We start from the raw sequence: 17,564 nt of genomic DNA on the forward strand, positions 1-17,564 counted from the left end.
CTGCCTGTGCCTCCAGAGTACTAAGATTAAAGGTGTGTGCCACACCACCTTCTCCTGTTCTTGCCATTCTTTTATTTTTATAGCTCTCTAAGAACAGTTAATGCTGCCCATATATGGAGGGGATGTGTGTGGGACCATCCATTAGAACAGGGGAATCCTACCAGTGGCCACATGTTCGGAAAATAATTACTTCCCTCCATCCCCAGAGCAATTACCAACTGTCCTCAGCACCTCAGTAGGGTGGGAAGATCACCTACCCCGTCCCTACCATAATTCTGTGTGGCTGGATCTTGTTGAGGTCTCGTGCAGATAATGAATTCATGAGTCTAATAGCCACATCATGTTCAGAAGACAGCATTCACATCACTCCTCTCTGTCCTCTGGTGCTCACATTGTTTCTGCTTCCTCTCCCCAGACATTCCCAAGCCTTGGGGTAGTGTTTGGTGGAGTTCATATATTTTTTTATTCGTTTGTCAAGTATTGGATTTTCTTGGCTTTTTTATACATCATTGGGATTGGTTTAACCTCTCCCACTCCTTCCTGCCCCCAATTCCCTGCACTCTCCCCACTTAGACCTCCAGTATTTATTCCCCCTCCACTCTCATATCACTAGCATTCTGCTGCCCTCCCCAACTTAAATAATTCCCCCTTTGACTTACTTACCCCCTTTCTAGTTTCCAGATACCTTCTCACTCCCACATAAATGCACACATATAGAAATTAACAGCTAAAAAATTACATTTAAAAGAGAACATGTGTTTGTCTTCTTGAGCCTGAGTTCTTCCCTTAATATAGTATTGTCTAGTCCCATCCTTTTCCTGCACATTTTCTTTATGTTTGAACAAAATTACATTGTGTATATGTACCACATTTTCATTATCCTTCATAAGCTGGTGGACATCAAGACTGGTCCCATTTCCTTGACGTTGTGACTAGAGCAGCAGTGAGCATAGACCCTGACAGGCTGATCTATAATGAATGAAGAGCTACATCTGGGGCTGGAGAGAAGATGGTTGAGTGGAAAAGAGCACTGACTGCCTTTCTAGAAGACTCAGGTTCAGTTCCCAGAACCTACTTGGCAGCACACAAGCATCTGTAACTCCAGTTCTAGGGGGTGTCATGCCTTCTTCTGGCCTCTGTGGGCACCAGGAACACATGTGGTCTACCAACGCATGCATGCAGAACACCCCTATACATAAAAGAGAGAGCTGTCTGAAGGTAGCCTTACACATGTTAATGTGCAAGAAATAAGTAATGGTAATATAGACCAATTTGGCTTTCCCGTGAAGTGTTTCTCTAAAATGTCACCTAAGCGAGGTGCAAAGCATTCATCCTTTACCTTGACTGTGTGGGATGCTGAGGCATAAAGACTGAATTCAGGGCTGGCCTGGGCTACAGAATGAGACACTTCCTCCAAAAGTCAGTCAGTCAGTAATTACGGTACAACAAACCAGAGTTTTTATAGTTAGGGCTACAAATCTGTTAACCTCAAAAGTTAATGTAGATTTGGTCACTTTGCTTTATTGACTTAAATATGGAGGCAGATATAAATGAAAACCTTGTGTGACAAGATAACCTGTTTTGTCTTATTTATTGAATTATGAAAGTGTAGCTTTAGCAGGCAGCTTTTATTTATTTATAAGAATTTGATATGCTGATACTTAGCAGGGTATATACATACACAGTGTATTCCTATGTAGTTTCTGTGTATATGCATGCACATAGCTTTCATGGCAAATCCAAGTCCCAATGCTTCCTTGATGGGTTGTGGAACCTAAGACCACCCCACTCCTTATGTCCCTGCACTGTCACCTAAACTGAAGAGGAAGCAGGGATGGTTCCTTTTAACAGCACTTGCTGCTCTCCAAGGACCTGGATTCGGTGCCCAGTGTTTATATGGTGACTCACAAGAGCTACAGTTCCAGGGGACCTGACATGCTCTCCTGGCCTCCACAGGCACTGCATGGATGTGGTGTACTCGTATGCAGGCAAAGCACTCATTCACATAATCATAAATAGATCTTAAACACAAGGGAAAATACTTCAGCAGTAATAATGAGATGGGTACATGAGATAATTGTGTTAGGACTGGAGAACCAACAGCGTCTCTTCTCATCAGTTCGTTTGTAAGCAGATCGTGGTGGGAGAAGAACACACGCATTGTGGTTGGAGTTGAGCAAAGTCATTCTGAACTCTGGTTCTGTCATTGGTCACTGTGCTATGGACCAGCTGCATAGCTCATTGCAAGAAGCAACTAAGACTCCAATTGGATGTATTTGGTGATACATGGATATAACCTAGCACTGTGGAGGGTCAGCTGAAGCTAAAGATTGTTACCGGTTCTAGTGAAACCTTGTCTTGGGGGCAAAAAGGATCATAATTCTAAGAAGCAAACAATAGTACCTGGATCTTCTGTGTTCTGTAAATACAATAAGGCCCTAAGCCACTTCCCTCAAATAGTTTATCTCTGGTTCTGACAGCCAGACACTGTATGCTGAGTGTTGAAAACTTGGGAGTTAATTTCTTGTACCATATTGTACCAATAGTTCATAATAGCTAATGGGCTAAGATTTAATAACTACTGTTGAGTTAATATTGTTGTTGATGAAACACCATTGGCCAAAAGTAGCTTGGGGAGGAAAGAGTTTATTCTTTATTTGGCTTATATATCTTGCAGGGAAGCCAAGGCAGTAGTAACTCAAACCAGTCAGGAGTCTGAAGGGAGGAGCTGGTGCAGAGGCCATGGAGGAGTGCTACTTACTGCCTTGCTCCCCATGGGTTTCTCAGCCTGCTTTCTTAGAGCTTCTAACACCACCAGCCCAGGAGTGGCACCACCTATAATGGCTGGGCACCTTCCAATCAATCACTAAGAAAATGCCCTACTGCCAGGCGGTGGTGGCTCATGCTTTTAATCCCAGCACTCTGGAGGCAGAGGCAGGCGGATCTCTGTGAGTTCGAGGCCGGGCTGGACCGATAGCCTCCAAAACAATACAGAGAAACCCTGTCTCATAAAATTAAAAAAAAAAAAAAAAAAGAAAATGCCCTACTGATTGCCTACAGCCTGATCTTTTGGAGGCATTCTCTCAATAGAGGTTCCCAGAGTTGACTCCAGCTTGTATCAAGTAGACATTAAAAACTAGCAAGTGAGCCGGGAATGGTGGCACACGCCTTTAATCCCAATAGCAATTGGTATTAATACCGAGAAGGTAAATGGTACACTTGGAGTAGCTTGTCCCCACCTCGGTTCTCTTTAAGCACTCCATTCTGTCAAACAGCAGTGAGAATGACAGCTGAGCCGTGTGTTGGCATAGCAAGGTAGTAAGTGTGGAGGTACCCACATAGGTAGGTAACAGAGGAGGACCTAGGACATAAGGGTTGGTAAAACTATTTAATTTTGCCTTTAAAATGATTAAACAAGGAAGCTTACATCTTTTCCTACAGCAGGTACACAGCCAGGAAGAATACAACCAAAGATAGTAATCTGGTGCCACTTCCTTGGCACCAGCAGTCTTACCTGTTTGCTTTTATGCCATCAGCAGACATCAGTGTGGTGAAATGGTACTGTTTTATGTTGTACTCTCCCCCTAAGTAAGTTCATTCCCTTCCCGCAGATCCTAATTATCTCATGGCTAACGAACGCATGAACCTGATGAACATGGCGAAGCTGAGCATCAAGGGCCTCATCGAATCGGCCCTGAACCTGGGACGGACCCTGGACTCTGACTATGCACCTCTCCAGCAGTTCTTCGTGGTGATGGAGCACTGCCTGAAACATGGCTTGAAAGGTGGGCCATGGCCTCAAGATGCAAATGTGCAGCCAGTCCTCAGCAATGCCTAGCTAGAAAGCAAACCTCTTCCATGGAGGCCAAAAATAAAAGCCTTGGATGAATAGTATTAATGGGCTTGGCATGGTGGCTCAACATTCACTTCCTAGCACTAAGGAGGCAGAGACAGGCAGATTTCTGTGGGTTCAGGACTAGACCATCTATAGAGTAAGTTTCATGCCAGTCAGGGCTACATAGTAAGAGACCCTGACTTTAAAAAAAAAAAAAGTGGAATACAACCTGTATAGGAGCAGAATTTTAATTGACTTAAAGGACTGATGGTACATAAAAGTACAGCTATCTTTTGATGTTAGAGTTGAGGGGGCCTTCGTAAATAAACAAATCAAGATGGCCACTCCGTCTGATGGGCAGGGAAACAGACCTGTCGAGAAATGGACTGGTTACCTGCCCGGTCACAAGTTGGGGCAGAAGCTGTAGTCAGGTTTCCTGCTCTTCTTACATAACCAGTTTTGGGTAAATCCTGGTCTAAGTCTCCTTAGTTTCCTTCCGTCTCCCTCTGCAGTGTTCCGTCTCCCATTGGGCTATTTTTTTCCACTAATACTACATGGTTTTAAGTACTAAACCATTAAATATTATTATAGGCTAGATCACACATTCTTTTTCAATTTATTTTATTTTTATGTGTATGGGTATTCTGTCTACATGTATGTTTGTGCCTGGTGCCCCCAGAAGCCAGAAGATGGCATCAGATCCCCTGGGACTGTAGTTACAGACAGTTGTGAAGTGCCGTTGCTGCTGGGAGTTGTATCCAGGTCGTCTACACGAACAGCCATCTCTCTAGCCCTGATCACAAATTCCTCTTTAAAAAAAAAAAAAAAAAAAGAAAGAAGGAGGAACTGAGTCTTGGAAGTACAGAATTTTTGTAAATTTTGTATCTATTATGAAACCATGATTTCTACATGTGTTTCAATGTATGTGGTATGCATGTATCTGGGTACACATGTGTGTGTGTGTGTGTGTGTGTGTGTGTGTGTGTGTGTGTGTGTGTGTGTGTGTGTGTGTGTGTGTGTGTGTATCAAGGCCAGAGACTGATTGTGAGTATCTTTTCTAGTCTCCATTTTTATTTACCAGTGAATGGCCTTTGGCAGTCTGGAGCTCACAGACTTGGCCAGTGTAGCTAACCAGCTTGCCCAAGGATTCCCTGTCCCAGTCCACCTCATGCTAGGATTACAGGTCAGCCACCATGCCCACCTGGCTTTTACATGGGCTTTAGGGATCCAACTCTGGTCCCACTTGTGTGGCAAACACTTTATTCACTGAACTATCTATCTCTTCGACCTGCGTGAGTAATTTTTTAAACTAATGGTCAAGGATTGGCTACCTAGAAAGAATGATGGAGAGAGGGAATTGGAGAATGTGAATACATATGCAAGCACAGATATACAAGTACCTTTATGAGTGTGTAGTAGGGGAGTATTTATGCTGTAAAGATTATTAAAATACTGTTGTGTTGTGTTTCCTTAGCCAAGAAAACTTTTCTTGGACAAAATAAATCCTTCTGGGGGCCTCTAGAGCTGGTGGAAAAGCTCGTTCCAGAAGCTGCAGAGATAACAGCAAGTGTTAAAGATCTCCCAGGACTTAAGTAAGTCTTAGGCTAAGCTTTCTTTCTCTCCTTGAAAATGGGGCTAGCGATAATGTGCACGTTTGTATAACAATTCACATTTGTAATGTTGTCACCACCAGACACTGTTAAGAAATGTGTACTCTTGAAGGATACTTACTGAAGAGAGATTGTCTTCATATTAAAATACCAGATATCACTGTTTTCTTACAAAATGCAGTTGGTTTTTTGTTTTGTTTTGGTTTTGGTTTTTCGAGACAGGGTTTCTCTGTGGCTTTGGAGGCTGTCCTGAACTCTTGTAGACCAGGCTGGTCACGAACTCACAGAGATCTGCTTGCCTCTGCCTCCTGAGTCCTGGGATTAAGGTATGCACCACCACCGCCCAGTACTTTTCTTTTCTTTTGTTTTTGTTTTTTGAGACAGGGTTTCTCTGTATTGTTTTGGAGGCTGTCGGTCCAGCCCGGCCTCGAACTCACAGAGATTCACCTGCCTCTGCCTCCTGAGTGCTGGGATTAAAGGCGTGTGCCACCACCACCACCCGGCCAAAACACAGTTGTAAATCAACAAATCTTAAGAAATTTGACCTAGGGGGATGTTATGATTGGCTTGATTTCAGGAAACAACTATATTCCATGGATTTTAGAGCCAAGATTAAGTGAGCCTCAGGAACACAGGGCCTGCCTTCAAACTTGAAAAAAATAGACATAAGCCTTGCACAGGAACTGATCTAATGTTAATTGAATGAAAGCACACAGTGCCCATGTCCCTCTGAATACCAGCTTCTTACATAATCCACTCTAAACCAAAGCTTCATCAAATAAACTGATGGGACATTTCCAGGTGGGCTGAAGAGTGTTCTACAGCACATTTATATGCTAATTCAAATGCAAGATTATTTGTCCGGAGCATCCAAGACTCACGATCCCATACGAAACTACATGTGCAAGAGCAGCTGCCCCACACTGGACCCACCCTGCTGCCTCTCCTTGGCTTCTTAGTCACTTGGTTTCTGTGCTGTTGTAGGACACCAGTTGGCAGAGGAAGAGCCTGGCTGCGTTTAGCATTAATGCAGAAGAAGCTTTCTGAGTATATGAAAGCCTTGATCAACAAGAAGGAACTTCTCAGGTATGAACACAAGTCAAACTTCCTCTGTGACCTGTTCTGCCGATATCATACAAAGTTCAGTCATAGAAACTTGCTGATTGCATAGGTCAGAAACACTCAATATGTAACAGTTTCATCAGTTCTCTGTACCACACCTCACACACTCACTTGTAGTCCCAAAGGGGTGTTTTCTGTGTTCTCTGTGATTGTGGCTATATGTGGTCCCTTATAGGGCAATTCAGAACTGTGCACACCAGAAAACCAAAGCTTATGACCCTACAGCCTGTGCATGGGCCCAGTGGAACAAAAAGTTGGCATTCATTTCCTATGTACCATTAAAAAAAATTAATGAGCAGGCTGTGGGACCTCTGACAATGGAACCAGTATTTATCCCTAGTGCACAAGTGGACCTTGGGAACCCATTCCCTATCTTTCAGCCCAGATATACGGAGGAGAGCCTAGGTTCCTCCAAATGATGTGACAGACTTTGATGATCCCCCATGGAAGACCTCACTGTCCTTGAGGAGTGGGTGGGTAGTGGGATGGGGGGTTGGAGAATGAGAGGGAGAGTGAACTGGGATTGGTATGTAGAATATGATTGTTTCTAAATTAAATAAAAAAAGATTCACATAGATAATGATTTGCCTAGGTTACATAGCAAATCACCTTCCACAAAAACAGATACAACCATAATGTTAAAAATAAAAGGCAAGGAGTGAAGGAGATGTTTGTAATAATTGTTATATAAATATATACATACTCAACAGAGAATATATTTAAAGAATTCTACTGGCAGGCATAGTGGTGAAAGCCGTTAACTCCAATACTTGGGAGACAGAGGCAGGAGGATTTCTGTGAGTTCAAGGCCAATCTGGTCTAGAATGTAAGCTCCAGGACAACATAGAAAGACTCTGTCTCAACAACAATAATAATAATTCTACAAAAGTTAAAAAAAAATACAAACATGTGAAGACAGACAGAAAATTTAAGCTTCAAGAAGGAAAAATTAGCTGTAGTGCACTCCTTTAATCCCAGCACTTGAGAATCAGAGGCAAGTAGATTTTTGTGAGTTTGAGGCCAGCCTGGTCTACAGAGGGAGTTCCAGGACAGCCAGTGAGAACCCTGTCTCAAAAAAAAAAAAAGGCAAAAAAGTGACTAGTAAACATAGAAAAAGATGTGTGACTTCACCAGCCATCATAAAAATACATATTAAAACAAGATACAATAGCAATGGAGTACAAGGTACAGAGAAAGAATTCTTATATTCTGTGTGCTGCATGTGCAGGTGCTCACGCACGCACGCGCAACACACACACACAGAGGTATATCTTGCTCTTTCAAAGTTTGCATTAGGGCTCACTCTTGTGCTATATAGATTCTGTGAATTCTGAAAGTGTGTCATTGCTCTAATGTCTTTGGGTTCTACCTACTTAGTCCGCTCTCATTCTACTCTTTAAGTACTCATCATTTTTCTGTCCCCTTGGTTTTGCCTTGAGCAGAATACCAGCTAGTTAGGATCTCAGTAACATACACTTAAGGTGTTCCATGATTTTTCATGGCTTAGGAACTCACTTTTAGTGCTAAATAATATTCCATTTCTTATGTGTTTGTTTATGAATCTTAGTTGCTTCCAAGTTTTAAATAATGCTGCTGTTGGCACCCCAAGCAGATTTTTGTGTGGATGTAGGTTTCCAGCCTCTTTGAGTGAATGCTGAGAAACATAGTTGGTAGATCATACAGTGAGTGTTTGGATAAGTGTGTTTAATCATCTGTGGGTTTTGAGAGCTTGTTTGGAGGTTCTAGCAGGGAAGTGCATCTACTCGGATACCCTTGACTGAAGACCGGTCCTCCTCTATTCGGGGAAGGACGTCCTCTTCGACCCAACGCACAGCTTCGGGAGGGATGCACATGGAGCAATGAGGGAGGAAGGCAACAGCTGCCTAGCCAGCCAGATCAGCTGAATCAACCCTGGCGATAAACGGGGTGACAGATGTCACAGCCAGATTGCCCTCACATCCCATCTGGGTTTTGAAGACTCTGCCCATTCGTAATTTTCTGGATACTTGGGGGTTTTGCTTTGCTTTCTTGTTTCTGGGATCTGTGGTGATGAAAGTCTAGGCAGCCTGTTCCAGAGAAGGGCAGGCTAAAGAAGGGGAGTTTGCTAAATAATTGCATATTCAGTGGGATACTATAAAACCAATGTAGGACTAGAGAGGTGGCTCAGAGGTTAAGAGCACTGGTTGCTCTTCCAGAGGTCCTGAGTTCAATTCCCAGCAACCATATGGTGGCTCACAACCACCTATAATGAGATCTGGTGCCCTCTGTTGGCATATATGCAGGTAGAACACCCTATACATAATTAATTAATTAATTAATTAATTAGCAAACAATGTAAACAAAATTATAGGAATTATTTTTTGAAATAGATACTTTTAAGACAGAAACTATTTTCAAATTAATGATAATGGTATAATTGCTTTTTTGTTAATTATGACATAATTGCATATATAATATTCTATACTTATTACAAATGTATATGTTTCAGAAGTTATCAAACATCTTAAGTCATTAGTAGATGGAATTAAAAGTTTCACATGTGTTTCTTTTACTTTCCTTCATTTTTTGTAATAAGAAATAAATTTTACTTGAGTTCCAAAGGAAATGACTCTTTAAAACTTAGAGATCATTACAGGCTACTTACAGTACATGTTATTTGGTGGTAACTGTATTGCTGGGATGGGGCTTGGTGGCAGAGGGCTTGCATAGCATTCAGAAAGATCAGGATTCAACCACTAGCAGAGCCTCATTTTCTAGCCATGTGTGTGTTTTTGCATTTTAAAATATTCACTCATGGGAGAAGTGTGCTTAAAATATGATTGAAGAAAATGATTTTTTAAAGAAAAGAATGTTTTAAAGAGGTGCATGGAACCATGCAGCATTGTCCCTCAGTGCACCATTGATGGGGGAGGTCCTTCTGTGTATATGTTGTCCTATTGGTTGATAAATAAAGCACTGTTGGCCAATAGGGAAGCAAGATAAGTGGGAGTAGGAGTCGAGGATGATTCTGGGAAATGTAGTCAAGAGTAGGGAGTCGCCATATGATCTCAGGAAGAGAAGATGCATGAGGCTGCATCCTCGGTAAGATAAGACCTTATAAAAATATATATTAGTAATTATGAGTTAATAATTAAGTCAGGGCCGGGCGTTGGTGGCGCACACCTTTAATCCCTGCACTTGGGAGGCAGAGGCAGGTGGATCTCTGTGAGTTCGAGGCCAGCCTGATCTACAGAGTGAGTTCCAGGACAGCCTCCAAAACAGTACAGAGAAACCCTGTCTCAAAATAAATAAATAAATAAATAATGATTAAGTCAGAGTTAGCCATTAAGAAACCATAGCAAATGGCCAACAGCTTCATAATTAATATAGTGTCTCGTGTGTTATTTGGGGGCTGAGACAGTGGCAGGACCCAGGCAGCAGGCAGGAAAGAATATACGTTATTACCATAACCACAGATCAGTCAGTGGGATCTGTATATTGGCCTCAAGCACAGTAGCTCCCAATGACACTTGCAGCCCAGCTCTCTAGTGCCTACAGGGTTTACTCTTGTGCCTGTTACCAGAAATATCTACTTATACAAGCACTCTCAGAGAAGCCATGCTCATCCGTGAGACGGGAGCTTTTCTCCTTGCCTCCTGTCTCATTGGAGTGCTGAGGTCTCACTGTGACAGTGCTCTGTGGATTTCTGTTGCAGTGAGTTCTATGAAGCCAATGCCCTCATGATGGAAGAAGAAGGAGCTATTATTGCTGGTCTCCTGGTGGGCCTGAATGTCATTGATGCCAACTTCTGCATGAAAGGAGAAGACCTGGACTCTCAGGTATAGGAAAGCTCTCCTGTAACCACCGATGGGGTCACTCTGTGTCCTGTCTCCTTACACTAACCAAGTTGGAAGACACTTTGAGCATCAGAAACAGGATTTCCTGTCATAGTGAGAAACTACTCTGCATACTTAGAGATTAAGAAAGGGAAAGCTCTGTTAGTGTGACTGGTTCTAGCTAAGCACAAAAGAGCTAGCCTGGAATAGAAAAGTTTCCCAGCTTGTGTGTATGGGCCCCAGGCTTATGCAGGTTACACATATTGTCATCCGTGTATCTCCTTCGAGTCTCTGCCCAGGTTACACTGTGAACAATTTCAACTGAGCTAGGAAACTGTTAAGTTTGGCCACTTGGGCATATGGGAGATTTGCACCACACAGATAATGTCTGATCTTTTATGTAGACCAGTGTTGTTCTTTTCCAATAGTGGGTGTCCAGGTTCGTCTTACGCACCTGTGAGAATCATGGTTTCCTATTTAGAGCACAGAAGGGTTCATGGCACACCAGGATTTAATGACAGTTGTGACCCTCTGGAGGCCCTGGAGGCCCTTAGAGGCCTTAGGTTCTGTGTTGTGGGATAGCCCTAATGGGTGGTAAGTCAGCATTGTTTCCATTTTTGTTGTGGAAATGGAGCCTCCCTAGAGGTCAATCTCGGGGAATAGGCATTAGCAGAAACTTCCTCAGCAACCCTAAACTTCAGTTACGGAACAAAATGTTCTTTCTCTTGGTTTCTAAAATACCTGGTCAGTACATTACTGTCTTCCATTTTTATTGGAGGCAGCATCTCCTTAGATAAAGTCGCTTTCTATAACTTAGTATTTCCCAAGCAAGTTTATTAGTAAATCCTTCATAGCATTAGTTGTCCTGCTTCAAGTTTCCCCTTAGTCTCAGTGTGAATAAAAAATTAGATTTTTGTCTTTTTCAAACTCTTGCCTTGGCCGTGCTTCCTTTACTCTTAGGATATGTATTAAAAGCCAGGATAGTGCCAGGCGGTGGTGGAGCACGCCTTTAATCCCAGCACTCGGGAGGCAGAGGCAAGCAGATCTCTGTGAGTTCGAGGCTAGGCTGGACCGATAGCCTCCAAAATAATACAGAGAAACTCTGTCTCGTAAAACCAAAAAAAAAAAAAAAAAAGCCTTTCTAGCTGAATATATCTTGTGGTTTTCTGGTGCTTTCCATTGCCTGATATGTACAGATAAAAAGAGTAATTAATGGGGTTATTGTGAGCAATAAAGGAGTTTGTAAATACAGTTCACTTTGATCAGGGACTTGAGTTAATTGCCCAATAATAAAGATGTTTTCACTGAGACTATTTCTCACCCCTTATATAGGAAATAATGTGATGAGTTCCATTTTACTCAGGGAAAATATGAAAGATTATATTGTGTATTTGGATTTTTGAAAGAAATAAGATGTGTTATAAAGTGGAAGACTTAAAAAATGAAGAGGCCCTCAGTGAAAAATTGAAACAGATACCGTAGTGTTAGCAGTGATCATTTAGAGCAGTGTATATGGGTATTTTAAATGGCTTTTGTTTTTCTGTGAAACAGAAACAAGGAAATAGGTGTTGTTGAATTATAACTATAATGTTTTTAGTTACTTTTTGACATTATAATGTAATCACATCATGTCTCTCTTCCCTTACCTCCCTCCAGATCCTCTAATAACTCCTTCCTTGATCTCTTGATGTTCATAGCACACCACACCCTTTTTATTTTTTGTTTTTTGTGACAGAATTTCTCTGTAACTTTGGAGACTGTCATGGAACTCGCTCTGTAGACCAGGCTGGCCTCGAACTCACAGAGATTCACGCGGCAATAGCAACCCTTTTTTAATTGGTGTGTGTGTGTGTGTGTGTGTGTGTGTGTGTGTGTGTGTGTGTGTGTGTGTGGTGGCCTGAGGTTCTTTGTGTGGGCTTGGGCCCTGCCCGTCCCTGTAATTGGTGTGTGTCTGTGTGTGTGTGTTTACGGTGTGTGTATGTGTATATGTGTGTGTGTCTGTGTGTGTGTGTGTGTATGGTGTGTGTGTGTGTGTGTGTGTGTGTGTGTGTGTGTGTGTGTGTGTGTGTGTGTGTGGTGGCCTGCAGTTCTTTGTGTGGGCTTGGGCCCTGCCCGTCCCTGTCCACTCTGTCTTCTGTTGCTGTCCTCGTTCATCTCGGGTTTAGGCAATCATGGCGGTGAGACTGTGACTCTGCATTTCTAAACTATAAAACTAAATAGAAGACCACAGTGCCGGGTGTGACTGCTGACAAAGATTGGGGAAGGTCAGAAAGTCACATCATTCAAAAGTGCAAAGTAAGCTACAGGGGTGAAAAGGCAGGAGGGACAAGGGACAAAGCCCTAAGGGTATGTGGTGACACCCACTTATTTGCAAGCTCATATTTTAAGTTACAAAACTAACTCAAAATAACTTTTATAAGTAACTTTTTAAAAGTTTTTCCTAGAGGGGCTGGAGAGATGGCTCAGTGGTTAAGAGCACTGACTGCCCTCTGGAAAGGACCCGGATTCCCAGTACCCACGTAGCAACTTACAACTGTCAGTTCCAGGGAATCTGACACCCTCATACCAATACACATAAAATAAAATAAAATTTTAAAAAAGTTTTTCCTAGAATAAAATAAAAAGTTAGTAGCAGGATGCCTGAAAAAGAGAAAGGAAATTTAAACCTTACTCTTTATGCTAAATATTCTGTTGACTATTATGAATTGTCCTCTCTTTTCTTTCTTTTTCTTCTGTTGTTGCCTTTGGTGGTGATGGTCTCTGTGTGTGTGTGTGTGTGTGTGTGTGTGTGTGTGTGAGTGTGTGTGAGTGTGTATGTGGGTATGGGTGTGTGTGTGAGTGTGTGTGTGCCTCTGTGTGTGAGTGTATGAGTGTGTGTCTGTGTGTATGGTGTGTGTGTGAATGTCTGCGTGCGTGCGTGCGTGCGTGCGTGCGTGCATGTGTGTGTGTGTGTGTATGTGTGTGTGTGTGTTGCTGGGTATGGAAGTGAGAGCTTGTACCTATTAGGGAAACACTGTGCTATTGACCATACCCTCAGCCTCTATGACTTACTTTGGTTCTTCTAATTTCTCACTTTACCATTATATTCATAGTAAAAAGTTAAATGCTCATCATAAACTTCTGGTGATTATCGTTATCATTATGTTATTTTTGATTGTTTTATATCTTGGGAATAGTATGGAATTTTCTATTAACTTCTGGAAATTCCCTCTAGGTTGGAGTTATAGATTTTTCAATGTATCTCAAAGATGGAAACAGCAGTAAAGGCAGCGAAGGGTATGTATGAAGAAACCATGTTTCTGTTTTCTTGGGTGTAGCATATTTTCCTTGGTTAGTTTACAAAAATTTTGTGTTAGATTTAGTAGAAGAATTTTGATTGTATAGTTTTAATAAAGTCTTGACAAAAATCACTGATTACTGGGCCTATGATTAAAAAGATTTTTAGGTGAATGACTTTACTGCTAGGTATCTCAGGAGCAGATATAATAAAGATATATCAGGACAGTCTAATTCTCCATATTGTGTGTTTTTGTTTTTATGATAGCCTCTTACTATACCCAGGATTGACCTATGATTCCCCATGTAAATCAGGCTGGCCTTGAACTCAGGGCTTCCCTGCTGCCTCTGCTTCTCAGCGTAGGACCCAAAGGTGTGAAATCACCACACCCAGCCAGTTTTCCACAGCCTGAAGTAGGGCTTAAAAATTTGGACAACTTGTCATTGCTGCTCCCTACCTATGTCCTACCTTTGGAGGCTGAGTTTAGATGACCAGCAATTCAAAAAAAAATAAAATAAAATAAAGAAACAAGCTAGACGTGATGGCACATGCCTTGAATCCCAACACTCAAGAGGCAGAGACTGGCAGATCTCTGTGCACCCCATGATATCAGGGCTGTATAGAGAGACCCTGTATTTAAAAAAAAAATGGACTGGGGCTGCTGAGATGGCCCAGTAGATAAGAGCACTGGCTGCTCTTCCAGAAGACCCGGGTTCCATTCCCAGCACCTACATAGTGGCTCACAGCCATCTGTAATTCCAGTTCCAGGGGCCTTGGGGGTACTTCACACACATGGGGCAGACATACACAAAGGCAAAACATGCATTCACACAAAATAACTTTTAAAATATCTTGACCCTTGTGAAAGCCTTGTTAATGTGGGTTGGTTTTCCCACTTTTAGACCACTCACTCTTCCTTGTTGATATGTCAAAATAATGATGTGTCAAGCGTGACTTCTGTTTCAGTGAGTCTGTGCCCTAGAGAATCATGCTTTAGGAAAAGCTAAGATGAAAGATGTATCTTGCCATTTCTATCACTCATCTTACTTCTGTTTCCATTATTTTTCCCTTCAGGGATGGTCAGATTACTGCAATCCTAGACCAGAAGAACTACGTAGAAGAACTTAACAGACATCTGAAGTAAAGGATGAATTTAATTCTTTCATTGGGGGATTATTGAGAGAGACAATGATCAGTGAAGACCCATTCAGTCAATATTCAGCAAATACACAAAAGCTTGTTTTTGCCAGTCACGTTGCTAAGTACTGGATAAGTTAGGTAACTTTTAGTGGAAGGCAATAACAGGTTATCATGAGATTGTGACTCTAGAGGTTAAGTAAGTATATTCAGTTAAGGATTATAAAATGTGACACATATGGTTGATACTGGCCTTGGATAAAGCCAACCATCTCTCTTATCCCCTTGCATTTCTCACTTACACACTAAACTGGTATATTAACTTTCCCTTTGCCTTCACTACCACTAATTTATCAAGTACTCACCAGGTATTTCATACTCTCCAGAATTACTTTAATATTCTTGTGTTAAAATTGGCTTGATAATTTTAGAAGAGTAATTAACATAATCATGAGTTACTATCTTTTTTGTAGCCTATAGAACCTTTGTAAGGTCTGTTATAAAAGCCGCTCCCCACCCTCTTTTATTGGGGGAAGGTAGGAGAGTAAGGGAAAGGAGAGGCGCGGGAGGGGGGGTCCCCGGCTTCAGGGTTTCACTGTGTAGTCTTGACTATGTAGACCAGGCTGGTGGCTGGCTTTGAACTTATGGAGATCACTTGCCCCTAGCCTCAAGTGCTGGGATTAAAGGTGTGTGCCACCAAGACTAGCATAAAAGCCATTCTTAATTGACTTATAATGTAGATATAAGTTTCTATAGGCACAGAGGCAGAGTTCCCTGTGCAGGTCTCTGGTCTCACCATGGAATAATTTTAAAATGGACTGGGGAGTGGAGTCAGACTCAGCAGTTATGCTCTGACTGTCCTTCCAGAGGATCAAGGTTCAATTCCCAACACCCATGTGAGGACTCACAAACACCTGTAACTCCAGTGTTTCTGAAGGCACAGGCACACACATGGTACACAGCAAAACACCCATACACGTTAAGTAAAAATAAAAAAGTACTCAGAAGGAAACTCAGGGACCATTGGAATTCAAGAGAAAACCCCAGGCAGGCAAGCCATAGATCTTGACAGCTGCTAAGCTGAAGAAGGGGGAAGTTACATCTGCAACAATATGTAAGTGAAAAGATACATCCTGAAGGCTAAGTTGTACACTCTAGGAGTTATGAAAAAGATCTGGGTCCTAACACAGTTCCTTTCCATTTTATTGAAGGATGCAGTATTGCCTGTCTTCCATAGTATGTGAGCATAGGTGCAAAAGCAGTGTTCTGTCCTATAGGGCCAACCAAGGAAGAAATGTTTACTTAAGTTGTTTTACTTAGCCTCATGGCCTACTAAGAGTCGCTCTGGGTAGCCTAGCTGTGATGGAAGGGCAATAACTAATAGCAATTACTGTCATTTATGTTCGTCTGTCCTTAGCTCAGGGCCAGGAAGGAATAGCCAACAGCCGCTGTTTCTGTCCTTCCACCTTTGGCTTCTCATTTTGGGCTAGTTTAAAGCCAAAGCCCACACCATTGGTTTATCTTTAACCCTGCAGCCTGTTTCAACCTTTAGATCTGTCACGGTGGTTATGAGCAGCTTGGGGATTTTCCACAGTAGTGCTTGATATTTGGTTCTCTGCCATGATATTATGACTTATTTGTCTCTGAGGAAGCTGGCATATTGATAAACACTATTGAAAGAACTAAATGACTGAGTACAGGGAAGCAATTGCAAGAGTAGCTGGTGTACATGTAGGCTATTGTGTCTCATACAGAGACATAATACTATATATATACACATGGTACTTGAATGTACCATGTATACATTCCCTCTTTCATTTCACTCAACAAATACAGAACATTTCCTCCGTGCCAAAGACACAGCAGTTAAGGGTGAAGCTCCTTGTATGCTGTCTCAGAGCATACAAGTCTAGCAGAAACTGTGTGCACGAAAGAAGGTATTGAGATATAGATACTTTTGAAACATCTTGTATGCATGTATGAGAAATTACAAGCCCATTCTGTACAATTAATATGATCTTGTTACTCTTGTAAAGAGTTGATATAGGCAGATAAGTATAATGGGGCTTAGGAAGGCAAGTGCAGTTTTTGTCCTGTTTTTCAAAAGAAACTTACTTTTTTTTCTTGTCTTAATAGTGCTACTGTAAACAACCTTCAGGCAAAAGTAGATGCATTAGAAAAATCCAACACTAAACTGACAGAGGAGGTAAGTGTTTTGGTCATTACTTGACCTATAAATGTAATTATATAAATCAGTGAAACCAGTTATTCCTATTACCTTGAACATGAAGGATTTGACTTTTCAAATAAGAACCTCTGTAGGAAATAACTTCTTGTCCTGACTGCTTAGTCACTCATTTCTCAGTGGGACTAGATAGACTACAGTGAGATACAAAATTCAGTAAGCATTTTGACCACTGTTGGTGTGGTCCCACTAGACAAAGACACCACCCCCAATCTCTTTTAGACAGATTTCTCGGAACACTGATGAGAGTTCCAAGCCGGGAGCTCCTGACCCCCACATCCTGTCTGCTCTTGAGCATGCCTGACACACGCAGTGCCAAGAGGGAATGCCAGTGATCCCCGACCTTCTTACTGTCATGTGCTCCTGACTAACTTGGTCACTTGACCTCTGAAAAAACCCAGTTTCCTCACTGCCAGATGGGAGTGCTTATACTTCCTCCTGCAGCTCCATAGTGACTCTGGAGATTAGGCAAGACTGTAAACAGGAAAGCGCTTAGAAGAGTCCTTAGAATAAGAGGAGGAAG

The 17,564-nt window shown here is 42.0% G+C and overlaps 1 protein-coding gene across 8 annotated transcripts in view; it reads left to right on the forward strand.

Moving 5' to 3' along the window:
- Rufy3 (RUN and FYVE domain containing 3) overlaps positions 1-17,564 on the forward strand; it is a 79,266-nt gene that overhangs the window by 40,935 nt on the left and 20,767 nt on the right. For all 8 annotated transcript variants that reach the window (XM_040747358.1, XM_040747357.1, XM_040747362.1 and 5 more), the window contains 7 exons: positions 3,612-3,785; positions 5,310-5,427; positions 6,430-6,531; positions 10,262-10,385; positions 13,597-13,658; positions 14,734-14,799; positions 16,933-17,002. In XM_040747358.1, coding sequence (XP_040603292.1) covers positions 3,612-3,785; positions 5,310-5,427; positions 6,430-6,531; positions 10,262-10,385; positions 13,597-13,658; positions 14,734-14,799; positions 16,933-17,002 — 716 coding nt within the window. The remainder of the gene's footprint in view (positions 1-3,611; positions 3,786-5,309; positions 5,428-6,429; positions 6,532-10,261; positions 10,386-13,596; positions 13,659-14,733; positions 14,800-16,932; positions 17,003-17,564) is intronic.

This window comes from Mesocricetus auratus, unplaced genomic scaffold (genome assembly GCF_017639785.1).
Source record: "Mesocricetus auratus isolate SY011 unplaced genomic scaffold, BCM_Maur_2.0 Super-Scaffold_100006, whole genome shotgun sequence".
Lineage (NCBI taxonomy): Eukaryota > Metazoa > Chordata > Mammalia > Rodentia > Cricetidae > Mesocricetus > Mesocricetus auratus.